The following is a 20,795-nucleotide window of genomic DNA, read 5'->3' as shown; positions in this document are numbered from 1 at the left end:
ATAGTTTGGTGGAAAATACATTTGAAGTTATTTAGGCAAAATGGTTGAACCTTACACTAGAATTTCAGTGTCTACGTTAATTGTTCTTGGTTGCAATTCAGTTGTACAATGTTGTGATCAAATTGTTTTAAGAAGCTTAGCAGCACAGTTCTGGGGCCTCCACACAAGGGGCCCTTACAGAGCTCCAGCAGCACTTCCCTGGGGCCCCAGAGACAACACCTTACAAAGCTCTAGCTGTACTTGCTTGAGGCTCCCAGACAAGGGCCCTTAAAGAGCTCCAGAGGCAGTTCCCTGTGGACTTCAACAAGGGTTATTAAGCTCCCCTTCTGCTTCCTGCCAGAATAATTCAGGATAGAAACACAGAAATGACCACAGATAAAGACCATATGGCCTATCAAGTCTGCCCATCCATACCATCTACTGATCGCGACTATCCCTTCCTCTGATTCAGAGTTCTTATCTCACCTGACTTTCAGAGAGGGTCTGGAGGTGTTCAGCCCACAGCGGAAGGTCACCATGTGGCCTTTAGGGATGTGTCTGACTTGGCCTTTTGGCGTTGAGGGTTTGACCAATGTGCAGGCAGTGGTGGCCTCTGAAAAAAGTGAAGAAATATCATTGTTAGTATCTGGGAGTAGTGTTAGAGGAAGAAGAGAGGTGGTGACATGAGATGGACAAAGTCCAATAAAATCTTCAGGGAACAAATGTTCATGGGGGTAGAGGAAGGAAGTGGCAATGGAGACGAGCAACACAACACATGCTCTCAATCCCCATGGCATTCGCTTTGATATCAATACTGAAAAGAGACAGCAGCTAGGTTGGCTGGCAGAAAAGTTGATAATGTCAGGGCTCAGATTGCCCTCACCCCCTTTCCAACACCTGGGTCTGTCGGAGCTGCTGCTGTTGCTGCCGCTGTCATCACCTGCTCCTCTTCCTCCTCAGATCCTTGTGGTTGAAGTCAATCTCCCTTCCCTCTGCATCTGCTCATACTAGTTTAAATCGAAAAAAACATGCCCCAATTGATGATGTCACCTTGCCACGAAGACAACAGCCCAGTGGTACAGCAAAGGAAGGACAATTTTTCAGGTTTTTCAGTTATAAATGGAAACAGATACAATAGGCAGAGGTAATATAGCAGTGCCAAATTTTGTTAGGTGACAGAGCTTTCCTGCCATTGCAGTGCCTTATTCTGGGCCATCACACGGCCGCACCTTACATCCCCGTAGCTGCCAGCAGTGCTTCTCTGTTAAGTAACCTTCCAGCATTGACAGGCTCTATAATTCCTCATCCCTTGCACAGGTTGACAGGAAGTCCATGCCAGAGGACAGGGAGGGGCATTGCAGGGCCTGTCAGTGAGCAAGTGCTAGAAGACCCCCACACTGGAAGGTTACTTAAAGAAGAGACGTTATGGGTAAGGAGGCAGCATAAAAAGAGGGATCTGGGCAAGGGGGGAGGGGCGCATCCCATACCTTTGCCTATTAGTTCCCACAATTTAAATCCAGCCTTGAACAGAAAACCCAGTTTCCCCATAGGGGGCTTTTGATTATAACCATCTTGAGTAAAGTGTTGTGGTAGCCGTGTTAGTTCACTTTTAAAGGTAATAAATAGAAATAAAGCATAGAAAATACAATAAGATGATACCCTTTTTAGTGGACTAACTTAATACATTTTTCGATTAGCTTTCGAAGGTTGCCCTTCTTCGTCAGATCAGAAATAAGCAAATGTTGACAAATACCAGAATATACAAGTGAAACACAAAACCATTGCAAGGACAGTCTCACAGGAAGAGGGTGGGGTGGGTTAGGTGACAACAGGGATCTGGACTTTCTATCCCACTCTAAACCATAAAATTCTACTGCTTTGTCACTCTTATCAGCCATCTCTCTCTCTCTCTCTATCTGTCTCTCACCCAACCCACCCCACCCTCTTCCTGTGAGACTGTCATTGCAATGCTTTTGTGTTTCATTTATATATTCTGATATTTGTCAACGTTTGCTTATTTATGATCCAAAGAAGAAGGGTTATCTTCGAAAGCTAATCAAAAAATGTATTGTTAGTCCAATAAAAAAAAGCTGTAGTCTTATTTTATTTTCTTTGTTTTGATTTATTTCTCTTTATTACCTGGTTATAACCAATAATTGCAGTGAAGGAGTAGCCTAGTTTTTAGAGCACCAGGCTTGACATCCAAGTGTGACTGGCTTAAATCCCACCAATGCTCCTTGTGATCTTGGGCAAGTCATTTAAACCCAGGGGCGGCCCGACCTTTAGGCCACCTGAGGCCTATGTTTCGTGAACTGCATTTCCCCCTTCCTCCACCCTGTTCCCTGAGTTTACCTTCTGTCTTCATGATCCAAAAGATATCAGCAGCAGGCATGATTCCCATCTGCTGCCCTGCTGCTGGCACCCGCCTCTTGTCTTTACTGTGGCCGCCTCTCTGATGTAACTTCCTGTTTCCTTTGAGTAGCTGCAATAGAGAAAAGGCCGGTGCCACCGCCAGCTTTTGGAACATGAAGAAAGAAGGTAAACTCAGGGAATGGGATGGAGGAAGGAAGGGGGAGATGCCAGAACTTGGCCTGTTGGGGGGCAGCATCTCAGCCCTGCCTCAGGTGGCATCTTGCCTTAGGTCGCCCCCCCCCCCCCCCCTGCTTAAACCATTACCTCAGATTTAAAAAATTTAGATTGCGAGCACTCCAGGGATAGGGAAATTCAAATAATTAATAATGAAACTAAAGAATACAGGTCCAGAGGGTGGACTAGGCCTACAAGCATGCAAGCAGAGAAGGAAACGGAGAAACAAAGAAAGAGGCATCTGCCATACGGCGAGTCTCAGCAGATAAAGAAGGGGGGCAAGGAAAGCAAAGGGTCTCACCAAAGCAAGCATTGCAAGCTCTTGGACACTGCCTCTTCATATAGACCGGCTGCCTCTCACAGAGTCCAAGACGGGCCCAGAAAGTGCAGTGTTGCTTCTTGTCCAAACAACCTAACAGACAAGAAGTGTTGTAAATAAATATAGTTAAGTCAGTGTCCAGGTTAAAGTCATGTAATAAGGAAAGTAACTGTCCTGCATCTGGACGAAATGTGCTTTATTTATAAAATGTAAGTTTCTCACTCCATCCTAGCACACAGGACCTAAGGGGACACCCTCATATCCTGACAAGCAGCATGTTAAAGCAATTCAGACTGTAAGACCCAGCTCAAGACCTCACCCCTCTTCTTCACCTCCATGATCCAGACTGTGCCCCTCTCCCTGTCCCCCGTTATCCAGACTGTGCCCCTCTCCCTGTCCCCTGTGATTCAGACTGTGCCCCTTTCCCTGTCCCCCATGGTCCACACTGTGCACACCCAGCTCAAACCCAGGGCTTCTATGGTAGCTGCCTCCAGCACCAAGTAGAGGGGGTGTCACGTCACCCTTTTGAGTAACTTTCTGAGTTTATTAGAATGCAAGTCCGAAAGTGTTTGAGCCGTTTTGTTAAAATCTGTGCCCCTTTCTATAACAATAACCCACATTGTGCAGAACCAGCTCATAACCCACAACTCCACTCCCCCCATTAATGAGACTACAAAGTCCCAACTCACAGTCTAAATCCAGTCACCCACCCATTATCCAAACTGTGCAGTCCCAGCCAAAAGGCCAAGTCAGACACATCCCCAAAGGCCACACGGTGACCTTCAATCTGTACCCATGCTGACTCCGTCAACACTTCCCATGTTGCCTGCAACCCATTACCATATAGCTGCTGAATGGCCCGGATATCGTCCTGAGCCACTTGCCGCGTCCCGGTGTACGTGGCATTTGGATGCATCAATGCGCTTTCATCATGGGAGTGCCAGAGTCCAAGGGCATGTCCAATCTCATGTGCTGCCACCTGGACCAGGTCATTGAGCCAGACTCCTGCCAGAGAGAAGAGGGAAGAGGAGAGTGACATCTGACCAAAAAAAAAAAACAACAGAGAATAGGGGAAAAAGGAAGAGACAACTGCATATGGGATACAATTTCTATAGACTTACGTGATAGAAAACTGTCATAATAACACTTACTGCTACTCCTCTTGGAATTTAAGCTTTTATTTCACCGATCAATTGAAGCCATAGGGAACAAATTAGGGAGGAAGTATGATTCCTCAGTAATAGACAGTCAAGACTCCCTATGCTCACATAGGACAAAGTATTGGCAATAAACACAGGCCACAACTTTTAAGAATACACATAACAAAAAGTATTACGAAATTCCCCAAGCTGCATTACATTTTAAGATCCAATCGCCCAGTCTTTCTCTATTGGGCAGCAGAGTCATTGGTGGCCATTGACACAAGCCCAAATTTAGTTGAGTGGAGCTGGCAGTGTTTGAGGATTTTTCTCCTTAGTAAAGCACAGCTTCTGACTTCAGAAGTCAGGGTCTCCCTCCCACATCCCCAGGGAGATGGAATAGCTGAGACAGTCAGAGACAAGGTAGGAAACAGTCCACTGACAGCCCGGTGATCACAGGTAAATGCAGGTGCTAGAAGCCTCTAGTACCAGACTAATACCTGCATTTACCTTTGCACACGTGATCATTGGGCAAACAGCACCCGTGCCAGGCAATAGCACAGAGATCATTTAAATTAGAGACTCTGCAGTGAGCATCACAGAAATATGCCAATAGCAGAGACTCCAAAATCAGCATTGCAGCGATGTACAGCAGGGAATGGGAAGAGCAGAGACATACAAGGACTGAGCACCCTGGGGTTGTGCCCACTGATCTGGTCTCCAGCACCATTACCTCGTGGCCAGCTGAAGCGAGAATGGCCTAGGATCCAGAACTCCTGATTGTCGAAGTGAATGTCTCCTTGTGGTGGCAAAAAAGCATGCGCCAATTCACCGTTCATCCCGTCGAAGCAGGGATGGCTGGGAGATGTCCAGCAGTCTGTGTGGTTGAAAGTATAGAAGCCTGGAACAGAGAAAGTGGCAGATGCTGGGAAAATGCACTGACTGGTACACACTGCGACTTGCTGCAGTGAACACACTGCACACTACAGGGTAATTGTACGGAGCACTTCCTGTGTGACCTACACATGTTACACAAGGACAACGAGTCTAAGAAAAGAGTGCAGGTGAATACAGGTATATGAGATTCAAGTAGGGTCCTGGGATCAAGTGCAAAGTTGCAATGTCTGAAGACCTGCACATATGTTGAGTAGAAATGTGTGCACAAGGCCAAACTAAGAACTCGACCAAGAAAATGTTCCACAGTATGTGGAAGCTCAAATGCATAAAACCTTACTTTCCCAGGGATTCATTCCACAACATGATCCAAACCATGGTGCTAACCCATGTAGACTACTGCAACAGTATTTACGTAGGCTGCAAAGATCAAATCATAAGAAAACTACAGACAGCACAAAACATGGCTGCCAGACTCATCTTCGGAAAAACATGCTTCAAAAGCGCAAATCCCCTCCTAAGAAGCTTACATTGACTTCCTATTAACGTTCGCATAACTTTCAAAATATGCACAATAGTCCACAGAATCATCTACAGACTCACACCAGATTACGGAACTTATCGATCTACCAATAAGAAATGTGACGAGAACAGCGAGAACCTACCTAACCTTTCAGTTCCCCAATTGCAAAGGTATAAAATACAAATCTTCACATGCTGCCAGCCTCTCGTTTATAGGCAGACAACTTTGGAACTCACTAACCAAAGACCTGAAACTCACAGAAAACTACCTACAATTCAGAAAAAAAAACTGAAAACACATCTTTTCAACAAGTCTTTCCCTCCTGGATCTGGTTAATCCCACACTACCTTACATCACAAAAAGTTCAGAAATGGAAAACAATAATATTAACCTCTCTCACAATTTGCTAATATATCAACCTAAACATTTATTGTACTTCTGTATTATGTACTAGACTTCTACAAATCTACATTTTGTAACCGCTTTTTTAGCAATATGTAAACCACATTGAACCTGCCATATGGTGGGAAAATGTGGGATACAAATGCAATAAATAAATAAATATTGACTTTATAAAATATTAACCATAAATAATGTGATAACATAGGCGCCGACTCCGTGGGTGCTCGAGCACCCCCAATATTTGAACCCACCGGAAGTTCCCAGCCAGCCCGATCTGCCCGCCCTCGGCCTCAACAGTCCTCCGTCCACTCCTCGCCTTCCTGCCGCCCAGAATTTAAAACTCATCTTTCTTACCTTGGGTTCAGGCGGCAGCAGTGAAAGGCGAGCAGGCTCGGCGCTTCAGCCTTCCCTTCTCTCTCAGCTCTGGTCACACCCTCATTTCCTGTTTCCACAAGGGCGGGACAAGAGCTGAGAGAGAAGGGAAGGCTGAAGCGCCGAGCCTGCTCGCCTTTTACTGCTGCCACTGGGATCTGAGGTAAGAAAGATGAGTTTTAAAATTCAGGGCCGCAGGAAGGCGAGGAGTGGATGGAGGACTGTTGTGGGAGAAGAGGTCGGGCTGAGATTGGGACTGGCACTCAGAGGAGGGAGAGGGGGGCCTGGAACTCGGAGGAGAGGGAGGGGGAGGGGTCCTGGAACTTGGAGGAAAGGGAGGGGCCTGGAACTCGGAGGAGATGGGGGGGAGGAGATGGGGGAGGGGGAGGAAATGCACCACCTGTAAAAAAAAAAAAATTCAGCACCTCCAATCATTTTGAAAAGTTGGCTCCTATGTGCGAGTAAAAGCCAATTGCAGCACACCAATATAACTTTTCTCAACAATTGTACATAAGTACATAAGGTGATAGATAGATAAACAACAAAGCAGTGGAATCAAAATGCATTTATTGGAACAATACCCGACGTGGCCACGTTTCGCCCTCAGGCTGCGTCAGGGGTATAAACTATCAAAAGTGTATGTAAATATATCATACACACTAGTAGTTCCAAAAATCTAGTTCCATTTATCTGCTACTTCCAACTGAACTGATATGCATTAGCATTTTTGTAAGCAGTTGTGTGCCTTTTTGTTTTTTTTGTTTCATAAGTACATAAGTAATGCCACACTGGGAAAAGACCAAAGGTCCATGGAGCCCAGCATCCTGTCCACGACAGCGGCCAATCCAGGCCAAGGGCACCTGGCGAGCTTCCCAAACGTACAAACATTCTATACATGTTATTCCCGGAATTGTAGATTTTTCCCAAGTCCATTTAGTAGTGGTTTATGGACTTGTCCTTTTGGAAACCGTCCAACCCCTTTTTAAACTGTAATAGCGGAACATCAGAGAGTAGGTATAATATGAAAACCTGGACCCCAGATCTTCATAGAAACATTTTTCAATATTGCATCCAATCCGGAACTGGAAGAATAATTAGGTAAATAAGGACATGGTTGGTGACAGCCTGTGAGAGCTGACTAGTAAATCGGACCTTAAATATGGATTTCAGTTTGCAGATCATCCCGTAGGAATCAGCAGAGTGAAACAGTGCTAACCCCAGTTTTATTGCATTAGGTCCCTTCTTCTCCTTTTCTTTTTCCCTTCCTGTTTTATGTATTGTCACTTTTATCCTTCTTAGTTTTATACTTTAACTCCTGGATTCTATATAGCATGAATTTTGCTGAGCAAATACAGTTGTATTCTGGATTTCTGCGCACAACTTAATTAGTTAACAAGCCAATCAGCGCCAATAATTGCCATTTAACAATTATAGACACTAATTGTCATGAATTAGAATTGACATGCAGAACTAAGCGCATTCTATAACTCGATGCGCGTAAATTCCAAGTCACATAGTTGAGGAGGGGGCGTGGCCATGGGTGTGGAATGGGAGGTTTGTGGGCATTTTTTAAATCTATGTGTGAGGTTATAGAATGCACCCGGTCTGCACCTAATTTTGACTTGGTGTAACTGCCCGTGAATAAATGTAGTTGCACGGACAGGCACTCGGCCCAGAGCTAGAAGGAGCTGCAGTGGGAATTGAACCCAGTTTACCTGGTTCTCAGCCCACTGCACGAACCATTAGGCTCCTCCTCCACTCCATTGATATTATCATCGGTAATACATTTAAATTTTCTGTTCAGTATGTGGTGGCAGCCAAGAAAGCCACTAGAATGCTGGCAACCAAAATGATAAAGGGGTGGAATTATTTCCATAATAGAGAGGTTAGGGCTCTACCATTTGATGACTGAGGAGAGATATGATAGAGGTATATAAAACTGTGAATGGAGTGGAACAGGTAAACATGAATCAGGTTTCTTTTTACTGCTATATAATGGCACATTTAAAACAAACAACAGAAAATACTTTTTCACGTCACATAATTAATCTCTGGAACTCATTTTCAGAAGATGTGGTAAAAGGAGTTAGTGTAGCTGGGTTTAAAAGAGGTTTGGACAAGTTCCTGGAAGAAATGTCCATAGACCATGTTAAATTGGACTTGGGGAAATCCATAGCTTAGCTCTGGGTCTATCTTCTTCCTTTTGGGATCTTGCCAGGTACATGTGACCTGGATTGGCCACCTTTGGAAACAGGATACTGGGCTTGATGGATATTTATTTAATTTCTGCCACTTGATATACTTACTTCAAATGATCCTTTAGGTGACATTAGGGCTCATTTTCAAAGCACTTAGACTTACAAAGTTCCATAGGTGTCTATGGAACTTTGTAAGTCTATGTGCTTTGAAAATACACCTCAATGTGGTGTACAGACACAAATCCTTGTACAGATACTTTCTGTCCCAAATGGACTCACGATCTAAGTCTTGGGCCCTGAGACAATTCTGATGCTCTGCAAGGCTGAAATGAGGAGGGACCAGGCCTCCTAGACAATGAAGTATAAGGGGATGAGAGAAGCAGTCTCACAAGAATAAGTCCGACTCGAGGAAGGCTCAGGATGAACAAGAGTCTCACTTACCTATTTTAATATCCGATTCTTCCTGTGGTCCTACAGGCTGAAAAGACAGAGGAGATACGTCGCACCACATTCTGAAGGCAAGGGCTAAGGCTTTCTCAGTGTCTCCTTTATTCAGGGTGCTGGGATACTGAATAATTCTGGTGAAAGAGAAATATAATCTAAAACAAAACAAAACTGGACTTGGTAGAATCACTGAGATATGAACAAAGACAAACAGATCAACATACAAATAGATAAGGAGGTCACACTCAGTGACAGGTGCTGAAGGGAATGGATAAGGAGCAATGGTATATGGTGGTTGGGAGGCTGGGATAGTGCTGGGCAGACTTATATGGTCTGTGCCCTGAAGAGCATAGGTACAAATCAAAGTAGGGTATACACAAAAAGTAGCACACATGAGTTGTCTTGTTGGGCAGACTGGATGGACCGTGCAGGTCTTTTTCTGCCGTCACCTACTATGTTACTATGTGTGGGGGTGGGAAGGGGGGAAGAATTCACATCTCCTGCAGTCCCAGCTTCTGCCACTAGAAGGTGCTGAGTGTGAGAGCTCTCACAGATTCTGCATTCTCATCCTCTCCCAGCAGGAGGCAACACAGGGAGTGCTCAGTAGTATAAAATGCAGAAGTTCAAACGTTGACTCCTGACTAAAATGGAATCTAAACTTTAACTGAGACCTTTTGGTCTGACTCCAGCCTGGGTTAAAGTTGGCCAAAAATAAGTGTATCCCTCTTCAGTGTGGACTTTCAAAGATTCAGGGAGCAGGCTCCAACTGTCAGGTCACAGCCTTTCAGAGCTGCTTTTTCCTATTCCACTGCTATCTAGTTGTCAGATTGGGTGAAAAGTTCGGCTATGGCCTTTTTGTGCTGATTGAATTTTGGGGGTTATTTTTATTTCTCAGGCTTTTCATGAGGTGTGAGGCTTATGATTACTGAGCAGCAGCACACTCAGTACCAGGGCTGAGTCTTTTCACTCTTTTTCAGCCCTGGTGTGGATTCTTTGGTGAGGGGGAGAGCTGACCTCCAAGATCCCAGTGCAGGTTGTCTGAATTTTATGTTTTATTAAATAAGTTACGGACTAAGTCCTGAGTAATATTCCAGTATTAGTTCACTGTCACAAATGCTACATTAACATCTTGACACTGGGCATGAGTTCACCACGTTACATCCACTTTGTGAATTTTATTTGGCATAAGTTCCAATGTCCTCTGTGGTGCCTGGGCCCCTCCCTGGACTCTGTGGATAGGAAATTCCTCCTGTTCCAGGGCAGAGCCTGTCAGCCACGAGTGGGAACAGTGCGGCCCCACAATCTTTTTCATTGTTTTTTGCTGCCAGTACTGAAACAGCAGCAGCAGCAGTGGTGGCCATGGCAGAGGGGTATTGGGTGGGAGTGGGGAGAGCCTGGTGCATCATTGGCAGTAGGGGGGTGTCCAGTGAGGAGGGGAAGAGGGGTTGGGTGTTGGAGGGCCTGAAAAAAAGATGCTGGATTGAGAATGGAGGAGGAGGGAGGAACAGATGCCAGATAGAAGGAAGGAGAAATGGGACAGATGCCGGATGGAGGGGGGGAGGGGGACAGATGTTGAATGGAAAATAGGAGAGAAGTGGCAAACGCTAGATGTAGGGAGAAGAGGAGGGTCAGATGCTGGATGAGAGAGGAAGAGAGGGGACAGAAGTCAGATGGAAAGAGGGAGAGCAGGGACAGACACTGGATGAGGGGGAGAGAGGGGATAGATGCCGGATGGATGCAGATGTTGGAAGGAACTGGGGAGAGAAAGGGGCCTGAGTGAATGGAAGTGAGGAGAGAGAGGGGCCAGATGCTGGATGGAGGAGGTAGAAAAAGAGGAGAGACTCTGGATGGAAGTGAGGAGAGAGAAGGGTCAGAAGCTGGAGAGAGAGGGGGCAGATGCTAGATGAAAAGGGGGAGAGACTTACAGAAGCTGAAGCCTGCGCGGCCACATTGGTGATCTGCAAGGGCCGACTTCTAGTGGAATAGCAACATTCCATGTAGAATCTCAAATAGTAGCAACAGTGGAGGAGTGGCCTAGTGGTTAGGGTGGTGGACTTTGGTCCTGGGAAACTGAGTTCGATTCCCACTTCAGGCACAGGCAGCTCCTTGTGACTCTGGGCAATTCACTTAACCCTCCATTGCCCCATGTAAGCCGCATTGAGCCTGCCATGAGTGGGAAAGCACGGGGTACAAATGTAACAAACAAAAAAACATTCTCTCACTCAGGGACTAGATCCAGAAGCCCAGACGATAGAGAGGGGAGTGCAGGAGGGAAAGGAGAGCAGGGGTTATAGGAATGTGAAGGGAGCAGTAGGTCACCAAAGATGTCCTGATACTTCAGCAGCACAAGGAAGCAAGGTCCTCACTTGTAGGTCAAGTTCAGGTGGTCCCATTTGTACCCCAGCGGGTTGATGGTGTAACGCTTAATTCTTCCTGGCCCCGGCCTGGAAATCTCTGCAGCCGGTGTCAGAAATTGACAGGATCTCTGTGGAACAGGGCCTCTTTGTTCCTGCAGCAAAAGAAATGTCCTGTGCATGAAACCACTTCAGTTATTTCATCAATGTCTCAAACACTTTATTTCTGGCCATGAAGCACCCGGCCAGTTTAGTACTAAAAACCCTCACACATAGGTCTGTCAATGCACCAATGTGATGAGCCCTGCACAGTGCATAGTGTCATGCACCCTGCCAAAAGCATTCATTCTCAATGCAGGAAATTAATGACATGCAAATGACTATGGTGAAACAGGGCACCTTCCACAGTAACATACTGGTGTTTTCTGCACTGAGCAGATGTTTCTTTTCTCTGTCTCTCCTCTCCTCCACGATGAACTAATTCATTGTCATTATCGTTTGCATTGTTATCAAAGACTGAACTGAGACTGGCTCAGGCACTGACAAGAGAAGGTGAGAAAGAAAAAAAAAAGACTTCCCCCAAGGCTATCTGGTCCAGGGTATCCCTAGCCCAGGCACCCCAAATTTGACAGACCACCAGGCATTCCAGGAGGTAACACAAAACCCTGGAGAAAACACACTCAACAGATGTGTAGCAAACCTGTCTTACCAAGATGACCCTGGAACTCCACTCAATGCTTTATAAGCCACGGTCATATCTGCCTTCAGCTGTCTTTACTCCATTAAAGAGCCCTCACTGCTATAAGAGGTGTTCCATCCTCTTTATCATTTTGGTCAAGAAACAGGAATGCATTTCCTCCTGCACTGTGCAAAATGTAAAGTTATCAGAGATACACATTTCCCAAAACTAATAGAGAAAATGAGTGAATAAGCAGGAAAAACTGTATGATCCTGGGGGAAAGAGGAGAAAAATCTGTTGTATCCTGCCAACAGGCTGACCAGGGACAATATGGAGCAGTTTTACACCGTAATTCTTTCCTTAACCACTTTCTGGATTACCTTTTTAGCACTTGCATGAATTGTGTCCTAAATCAGGAGAGTAGAAAGAGCCAAATCAGTCAAAGTGAGAAAAGATATAAGTAAAAAGGAGGAAAGAAATAAATGTATGAAATGAAAGGGAAAAGGTGGGGAGTGAGAGTAAAAATAGATGACTAACCACTTCAAGTCTCCAGGTGGAGAAACTCTCTGCGCCCTGGAATCTGCATGGCCAAAAAAGCAGCAGAAGCAGCATTGCCCTGACCCAGGGGCACAAATTCCTGCACCTCCTCCACTCCCCTGCCTCTTCGGTCCAGGGACATCTCAGCAGTGAGAGCAGCTGTCTGTCCATCTGTGCTCCTGCAGGAAAGTGTCCTGTTCTTCCTGGACACGGTTGCAGCTGTGACCCAACCCGTCTGTCTCAGATCTGAATGGGAGGAACTCGGCTTTATTCTGATCTAGATTGGATCCATCTGTACAAGATGCAGAAAATGAGAGTGGTAGAGAAGACAGAAACGTACTTCTGCACTGTGCAAACTCTGAAGATGTCAGGATGTACATGTCCCACAACTGAGAGAGAAAAATCAAAGACATCATCTCACAAGAGAATGAGTAGAGCAACTGTATAATCTTCAGGGGAAAAGGAGAGACAGTAGCAAAAGATATTGTACCCTGCCCCCAGGAACAGTACAAACCAGCAACAGGACCGGGCATTGGTGGAAATCTTTCCTATTGCCATGTTGACCGCATCTCCCACCATGAAAAGACACCTCCAGACCAGGCACAAGTTGTCCCCATGCAGTCACTGCAGCATCCCCTGCTGCTCCTGCTCAATGCTGAAACCACCAGCTGCCATTTTCCAAACTTGTGGACCAGTTCTGTCTTTTGAGATCAGCACAACTAGTCCCAGGGGCCAGTGTAATAAAGTGGACCAGGCTTTGCATTCAGCTTACCTTGGCTTTTGCACGAGTTTCTCTGTTAAAACAAGTTTTGTGTGCAAAGTTTCAGGTAGACCACAGCTAATTTCAATCCCATGCTAACCAAGGTATGTGGAGGAGTGAACAGAAGTTGTTTGATTAATGCCAGACTTGAGGAGTAAGAGGTTAGCACCTGCCTGTTTCTTCTCTTTATTGCCAGCATACTTGCTTCACTGAAGAAAATAAAACTAAAAGAGCCATGAGGAGCTGAGGGGGGGGGGGGGGTGTTTGCTGGAATAAAGAGCAAAGTGCTGGACTGCTGACAAATGCAACACAACTGAGCCACAAGTGTCCGAATGCTATTCTATGCATAAAGATTGGTATTGGAAACATTACGAAGAAACTTCTATAACTCGGTGCCTCAAGAGACAATGAAGTGACTTGAGGAGAGCGCTAATATGAGCACAGCAACACTGGCAGAATATAAGTCATACAGCCAGGGGTGTGCTGGTAAATTTTTAGCCACAGGCTCTTTCTCTGGACGTAGCCAGCTCTGCAGTTGGAAGAGCCAGGAGTAGCCGGGGGGGGGGGGGGGGGGGGAGCAACACTTGCCTCTCTCTCCTATCTCCCTTCGTGCGGGCACGCTAGGCATACCTTTGCTGGCAGCCAATAAATGGACTGCCACCACTCCCATCGTCTTGCTCTGAGCAGCATGCTGGAACTTCTCTCACATGCTCAAGAAGTCCCAGCCTGCTGCCCAGAGCTGGAAACAAGGAGCAGCAGTAGTCTATTTACTTGGCTGGCAGGGCTCAGCATCCCCACCAGCAAAGTAAAAGTAATTCAGCAGGGGGCCCAAGCCCACATTTTGGGATCCAGTTGTTAAAGTAGCAATGGAGGGCCCTACTTTAACAACTGGCTCCCAAAATTCTAAAAAATTTAACAACCGGCTCTTGCGAGCCTGTGAGAGCCTGCTCCAGCACACCACTGCATACAGCAGAGTTTTGAACAGATTGAAGGGGAGAGATGGCGTAGTGGATGACCTGTGAGAAGAAAGTTGCAGTAGTCTAATGGTTTAACGTTTTTATTGAAGACAGATCAAAGTCAATAACATCACATTAGGTTACACCCATCTTCAAAATTTTTTTAACCGTCCCTCCCCTTTCCCCCCAATTCAAGGGACTTCAAACTATAACTTATTTCAGAAAAGGCACTCCAAAAACCCCTCTCCCATACATACAGAGTAACCATAATGTGTAATCCACCTTCCAGTATGAATACAAACTTCCCCCTCTGGCCCCAATGAAGTTGCAGTAGTCTAATTGAGGTGATAAGTATGTGGATAAGGGTTTGGTAGTGTGCACAGAAAGGAAGGGACAAATCTTGGTGATATTATAGAGAAAGAAACGACAGCTTTTAGCAGTCTGTTGGATATGTGCAGAGAAAGAGAAGTAAAAGGTGACCCCAAAAGAATGAGCTGATGAGACAGGAAGGATGAGAGTCTTATCCATGGAGATTGAGACTGGGGGAAGGGGAAGAGGAGAGGAAGGTTTTGGGGGAAAAGATAAGAAGTTCAGTCTTGGCCATGTTTAGTTTCAGATAGCGGTGAGACATCCAGGTGGCAATATCAGACAGGTAGGCTGATATTTTGGCCTGGATTCCTGCTGAAAATTCTGGTGTGGAGACGTAGAACTGGGGGTCAGCATAAAGGTGATATTGAAAACCATGGGATGAGATCAAAGCACCAAGGGAAGTACATAAGTAATGCCATACTGGGAAAAGACCAAAGGCCTATTGAGCCCAGCATCCTGTCCCCAACAGTGGCCAATCCAGGTCAAGGGCACCTGACAAGCTTCCCAAACGTACATTCTATAAATGTTATTCCCGAAGAAGTATAGATGGAGAAAAGAAGAGATCCCAAGACAGAGCCTTGAAGTACAGTAACTGACAGTGGGATAGATGTGGAGGAGGATCCACCAGAGTATATAGTAAAAGTGTGATGGGAGAGATAAGAAGAAAACCAAGAGAAAACAGAGCCATGAAATCCAAGTGAGGACAGCGTATCAAGGAGCAGGTGGTGATCAACAGTGTCAAAAGCAGCAGATAGATTGAGAAAGATGAGGATTGAATAGAAACCTTTGGATCTGGCCAGAAACAGGTCATTGGATACTTTAGCAAGGGCTGTTTCAGTTGAATATAGAGGGCAAAAGCCAGGTCAAAGTGGATCAAGAATAGCTTGAGATAAAAGAAAGTCAAGACAATGGCAGATGGATGAGTTGGGCTTGTTATCCTATCTGGCAGGCTTTGATAAATCTGACCTAACCTACTAGTATACTGTTTGTTGGGAGATTGGGCGGGGGGGGGGGGGGGGGGGGGGGAGGAGGAGGGGAAGAGTAAAACCTGTAAACTATAGTAAACTGTAAAGATTAATCTGCTGCAATATTGTTAATGGGTCTGCTATATGGTTGCTTAATATTCTAATTAACTCAACTTCTATATAGGCTAAAGGACTTAAAGATCTCAAATATACCAAACCAATTTGCCTAAGTCCACTTAACAACTGATGTCCATTTACGAATCAGGGCTAGAGGAGGAAAAGACTTCAGTTATACTGTTGCTCAACTTTATAGCAAAGTTATTTGGCATCACATAGTAACATAGTAGATGACGGCAGAAAAAGACCTGTATGGTCCATCCAGTCTGCCCAACAAGATAAATTCATATGTGTATCCTTACCTTGATTTGTATCTGTCATTTTCAGGGCACAGACCGTATAAGTCTGCCAGCAGTATTTCCCGCCTCCCAACCACCAGTCCCGCCTCCCATCACCGGCTCTGGCACAGACCGTATAAGTCTGCCCTCCACTATCCTCGCCTCCCAACCACCAACCCCTCTTCCCCCCACCTGCTCACGAGTCTAAAAACCTCCAGTCTTTTCCTCCTCTAACCCTGATTCGTAAATGGACATCAGTTGTTGATAAGTGGACATAGGCAAATTGGTTTGCTTACTGTTCTATAAATAAAGGGTTTAAAAAGCCCCCAGAGGGGTAATAGAGTGAGGGCAGAGTTATCAGGAGTAAAGCTTTTGATATTGTAGCCCACAAATGCTTTTTATCTTTTTTTTTTTTTTTACGTCTAATGAATTCTTACAATGCATCTTTGTAGCAGACTATGATCTCCCAGATTCCTTCCATATTTCTCTCTATTACAACAGGCAGTAACAGCCTTTGGAAGCCTCTTGAAGTTGTTGTCTAGCCAGGTTTCCTGTAATATGACAGGTCATGGTTTATCACACTACCCATGACGGAATCTCTGTCTTTGTTTCCAAAGGCTTAAGAGGTGCGACCCTGGACATCTACAACTGGGAAATAGTTGAACAGGTGCTGGTATACAATGTGGTTATACAGGGGCAAAGCATAATTCACTAATTTCAAGTTACTGAAATACAAACATCTCATATTCATGTGTTGATAATAACCAGATGCATTAATGTTAAGGAATAAATGTGTTACATACCACTTCCAGATGCACTGCCATAATCTCTCTCCCCAACCCCCTTCCTCACTTAGAATAAGCCTGCACATCTGATGTAAGTTTAACATAACACATCCCAAATGGTTCACATCATCCGTTAAACAAAGGGAAAAATGGATCAAAATAACTAATAGTTACAAAACCATAGAGCATAATTAGTAATCCCTAATACATACTCTTCCCCCTACTGTACCACAAAACTACTACTTATTTCTACTACTAGATGTACACAGCACTGTACACTGAACACATATGAGACAGTCCCTGCTCAACAGAGCTTACACTCTAATCAAAATAAACAGGACAAATAAGGGATTAGGGGATTACTTATGGTGAGAATGATAAAACATCACTTTAATGGATACTAGAGGACTAGTTAACACGTTAACAAAAAGGTATATAACCAATATAAGAGTATAAACTATATATTATCAGAAAAGGTACTTTTGTTTTAAGATATTCATCAGGAGGAGAACCGGTGGACAGAATTATTCACAAAAGATTGAACTTGCCCGTTTTTCAGCAACATCCATTGTCTATTGAGTTCTCAAGTGGACGCAATCTACTACTTATCACTTCTATAGAGCTACAAGACGTACACTTGAACATGAAGAGATTGTAAACTCTGTCAAGCAGGGACTATCTAATTAGGACAAACAGGACAAATAAGAGATAAGGGAATTACTAAGGTGGGGATGATGAAATAAGGGTACTGAACAAGTGAGTAAGGGTTAGGAGTTAAAAGCAGCATAAAAAGGTGGGCTTTTAGCCTAGATTTGAAGACGGCCAGAGATGGAACTTGACATACCGGCTCAGGAAGTCTATTCCAGGCATGAAGCTTGGAATTTGTTGCAAAGGCACTTTAATATGTAGACAACATGGTCTGAATTACAATCTAAAAGAATTAGTGAGTCCAGCAAATTTATCTACACCTAAAACATTCTTAGTGATGGACATAAGAAATGTAGTAATCGAAAAACGTGTAACATTACTCATGAGTGTATTGAGTTCATTAATCCTTTGGACAATAGGACCTTCAAATTAACATTTCAAACAAATTGCCATTCAGATCATGTCTACATATTAAAGTGCCTTTGCAACAAATTCCAAGCTTTTGATAATGTGACTGACCGTACACTCATTCTGCATCTGGACTAGCTTGCTACATACACTGTTCCTTATCTCTTGCTTAACTATACTATAAACTTGCCTTGAGTTTAGCTAACCATCAAATTATGCCAACTGACTCTGTACCACCCATCTTGTTCCCATCATATATGTGCTCTTGATCTCTCAGCTATATGGTAAGCTTTATTGTAGAAAATCTTTAGCATCATATCTGTGTTAGTTGAATGCTCTAGTGCTTATTAGGTTATCATTAGTATTATGCTAACATTTTATTTATTTGTTGCATTAGTATCCCACATTTTCCCACCTTTTTGCAGGCTCATTGTGGCTTACATATTGCCGTTAACAGCGTTAGCCGATTCCGGTCTGAACAAATACATGGTACGAATGAATACAAGGTGATGTTGTGATAGATAAGGTACATGTAAGGTAGGTGTAGTTGGGGGAACTTAGAAAAGGGGAGGGGGGGGGAGGAAGAGTCCGGTAATGTCCATTTTTGGTTATTTTACTATTGTTATGCTGTTATGTAGGAAAGAGTATAAGAAAATTAAACATGCGTATGAATGAGCATAGATATTTTATTACATTGAATAAGACTGGCCCTCATCTAGTTTCCCACTCTAAGCAGATGTACCATAATTTTGATTCATTCACGTGTTGGGTGATTGCTCAAATTAAAAGTACACAACGAGATGGCAATGTTGATAGGAAATTGCTTCAAAGAGAACAGTAGATTTTTAAACTCAAAACTTAAGAACCTTTTGGTTTAAATTCTTCAATAGAATGGGCAGCATTCTTGTGAATTTGCATTTTTTTGTGAGTAACCACCAATTTGATGACAAATTCCTTTGATTTGGCAGTAGAAGTTGGCATCATTGTTTATACTCATACCATTTTCCAACAGATTGTCACGGTGTAAGAGCTGTGAGTACACTGCAAGTCTCTGTATGTGACATTTGTTGGTAACTCTTAGCTTTTGTGAGCTATTTTTCTTTTTCTCTCTTTTATAGGAAAGAACGCAGTCAGATGAAGTTATTCAGTGTTGCTGCTATTCAATACCACTTAATACAGTTCTGTCTCCAGAAGAAGCTTGGGTAGAACGGGTCCCCATTGAGACTTGACTAAAAAGATAATGTATTTATGGCTATTGGAGACATAGGGGTAATTTTACTAAGTTGCGTTAGCATGTTTAACATACATTCCTATGGGTGCATTAGCATTTAATGTGCATCAAACATGAATGTGTGCTAAAAATGCTAATGTGCCTATAGCACATCTTAGTAAACATATTCCATAGTTTGTTATAAGAGTGTGAATCAGTTAATGTCTTCTTTTTTGCACATTTTGATTTTTTTGGCAGTTGGGGTTTTTTTTTGCCACTTATTATAATGTATCTGCCAGTTACTAACATTTGAGGTACATTGAGTACTACTACTACTATTTAGCATTTCTATAGCGCTACAAGACGTACGCAGCGCTGTACAAACATAGAAGAAAGACAGTCCCTTCTCAAAGAGCTTACAATCTAATAGACAAAAAATAAAGTAAGCAAATCAAATCAATTAATGTGTACAGGAAGGAGGAGAGGAGGGTAGATGGAGGCGAGTGGTTACAAGTGGTTACGAGTCAAAAGCAATGTCAAAGAGGTGGGCTTTCAGTCTAGATTTAAAGGTGGCCAAGGATGGGGCAAGACGTAGGGGCTCAGGAAGTTTATTCCAGGCGTAGGGTGCAGCAAGACAAGGTGCAAAGTCTGGAGTTGGCAGTAGTGGAGAAGGGAACAGATAAGAAGGATTTATCCATGAAGCGGAGTGCACGGGAAGGGGTGTAGGGAAGGACGAGTGTGGAGAGATACTGGGGAGCAGCAGAGTGAGTACATTTATAGGTTAATAGAAAAAGTTTGAACAGGACGCAAAAACGGATAGGGAGCCAGTGAAGCGACTTGAGGAGAGGGGTAGTATGAGTAAAGCGACCCTGGCGGAAGACGAGACGGGCAGCAGAGTTTTGAACCAATTGGAGAGGGGAGAGGTGACTAAGTGGGAGGCCAGCAAGAAGCAGATTGCAGTAGTCTAAACGAGAGGTGACAAGGGTGTGGATGAGGGTTTTGGTAGAGTGCTCGGAAAGAAAGGGGCGGATTTTACAGATGTTGTAAAGAAAGAAACGACGTGTTCTGAGGCGTTTTCCTCCAAATAATTTTTTACTTCTAATTTTTTGAGTACCTATTCTGACAATATGTAGTTTACACTTTTGTGTTGGGAATGATCAGACATGGATACTAAACAAGTGAATAACAATATCCTCCTCCCTCGCAAAGATGGGGTTGTACTGGGTTCAAAAGTAGAAGTAGAAACCTTATTAAAAAAATACTAGAGTAAAAAAAGTACAGCACTTAACTAGCTTTTTTTAAATTACAAAGAGAAAAGTATTCTTAATAACCACAGCGGGCCACAGAGGGGTGGAGCCAAGATGACAGCAGGTTCCTGATGCTGTGAGAAGATCTGTCTGATGATACTCATACCTTTTTGCCTTGTGAAGTTTCCTTGATTATGCCACATACCAAGAGGAAGGGGGTTGTTAAGGCCAATTCCTCACCAGACCCTGCAGTGCTGGCAGAAGATGGACTGTTGCATGGTCAGGTCCTCAAAGGTATTTCCTGGGAGTGATGGCTTTGCTTTGGAGATAAGTGGAGGAGAACCTGCTTTGTTATGAAACATCCTTGACGCCCCAGGCTGCAAACACTCCATCGTGTCCTGCAGTCATGTCAGCATTCGTTGCTGGTGCAAGTGCTGCTGTTGGAGCAGCATCTGATGCAACTAGTGAGGGCAACGCGCTGAGCGGAGGACTGATGAGAAAGGAATCTGTTGGAGCTGCCATTGAGGCTCCCACGGCAGTGACTTTGCAATTGATCTGGAAGGCAATATAAGATACTCTTGGGAAAACATTCATAGAGTTAACTGCTTTGGTAACGAAAGGTCCTT

At 44.2% G+C, this 20,795-nt stretch overlaps 1 protein-coding gene across 1 annotated transcript; it reads right to left on the bottom strand.

The window, feature by feature from the left end:
- Positions 1 to 230: 230 nt before the first annotated feature.
- On the bottom strand, positions 231 to 20,561 carry LOC115478391 (matrix metalloproteinase-23-like). The gene is made up of 8 exons (XM_030215690.1): positions 20,410 to 20,561; positions 11,223 to 11,384; positions 8,854 to 8,990; positions 4,757 to 4,924; positions 3,725 to 3,889; positions 2,867 to 2,977; positions 466 to 592; positions 231 to 333 (listed from the first exon to the last, which is right to left on the bottom strand). Exons 1-8 carry the CDS (start codon positions 20,559 to 20,561, stop codon positions 231 to 233), a joined length of 1,125 nt encoding a protein of 374 aa, XP_030071550.1.
- Positions 20,562 to 20,795: the final 234 nt, after the last annotated feature.

This window comes from Microcaecilia unicolor, chromosome 10 (assembly GCF_901765095.1).
Source record: "Microcaecilia unicolor chromosome 10, aMicUni1.1, whole genome shotgun sequence".
NCBI classification, from domain to species: domain Eukaryota; kingdom Metazoa; phylum Chordata; class Amphibia; order Gymnophiona; family Siphonopidae; genus Microcaecilia; species Microcaecilia unicolor.
This window is presented reverse-complemented; position numbering and strand designations above follow the sequence as displayed.

Excerpts from the sequence above, each read along its gene's own strand:
- LOC115478391 (XM_030215690.1), bottom strand. The coding sequence starts at position 20,561 with ATGGAGTGTTTGCAGCCTGGGGCGTCAAGGATGTTTCATAACAAAGCA. Across the intron at positions 2,978-3,724 it reads GGCCATTCAGCAGCTATATG|GTTGTTTGGACAAGAAGCAA; the intron begins GTAATGGGTTGC and ends CTTGTCTGTTAG. Across the intron at positions 593-2,866 it reads AGCTTGCAATGCTTGCTTTG|AGGCCACCACTGCCTGCACA; the intron begins GTGAGACCCTTT and ends CACTTTTTTCAG.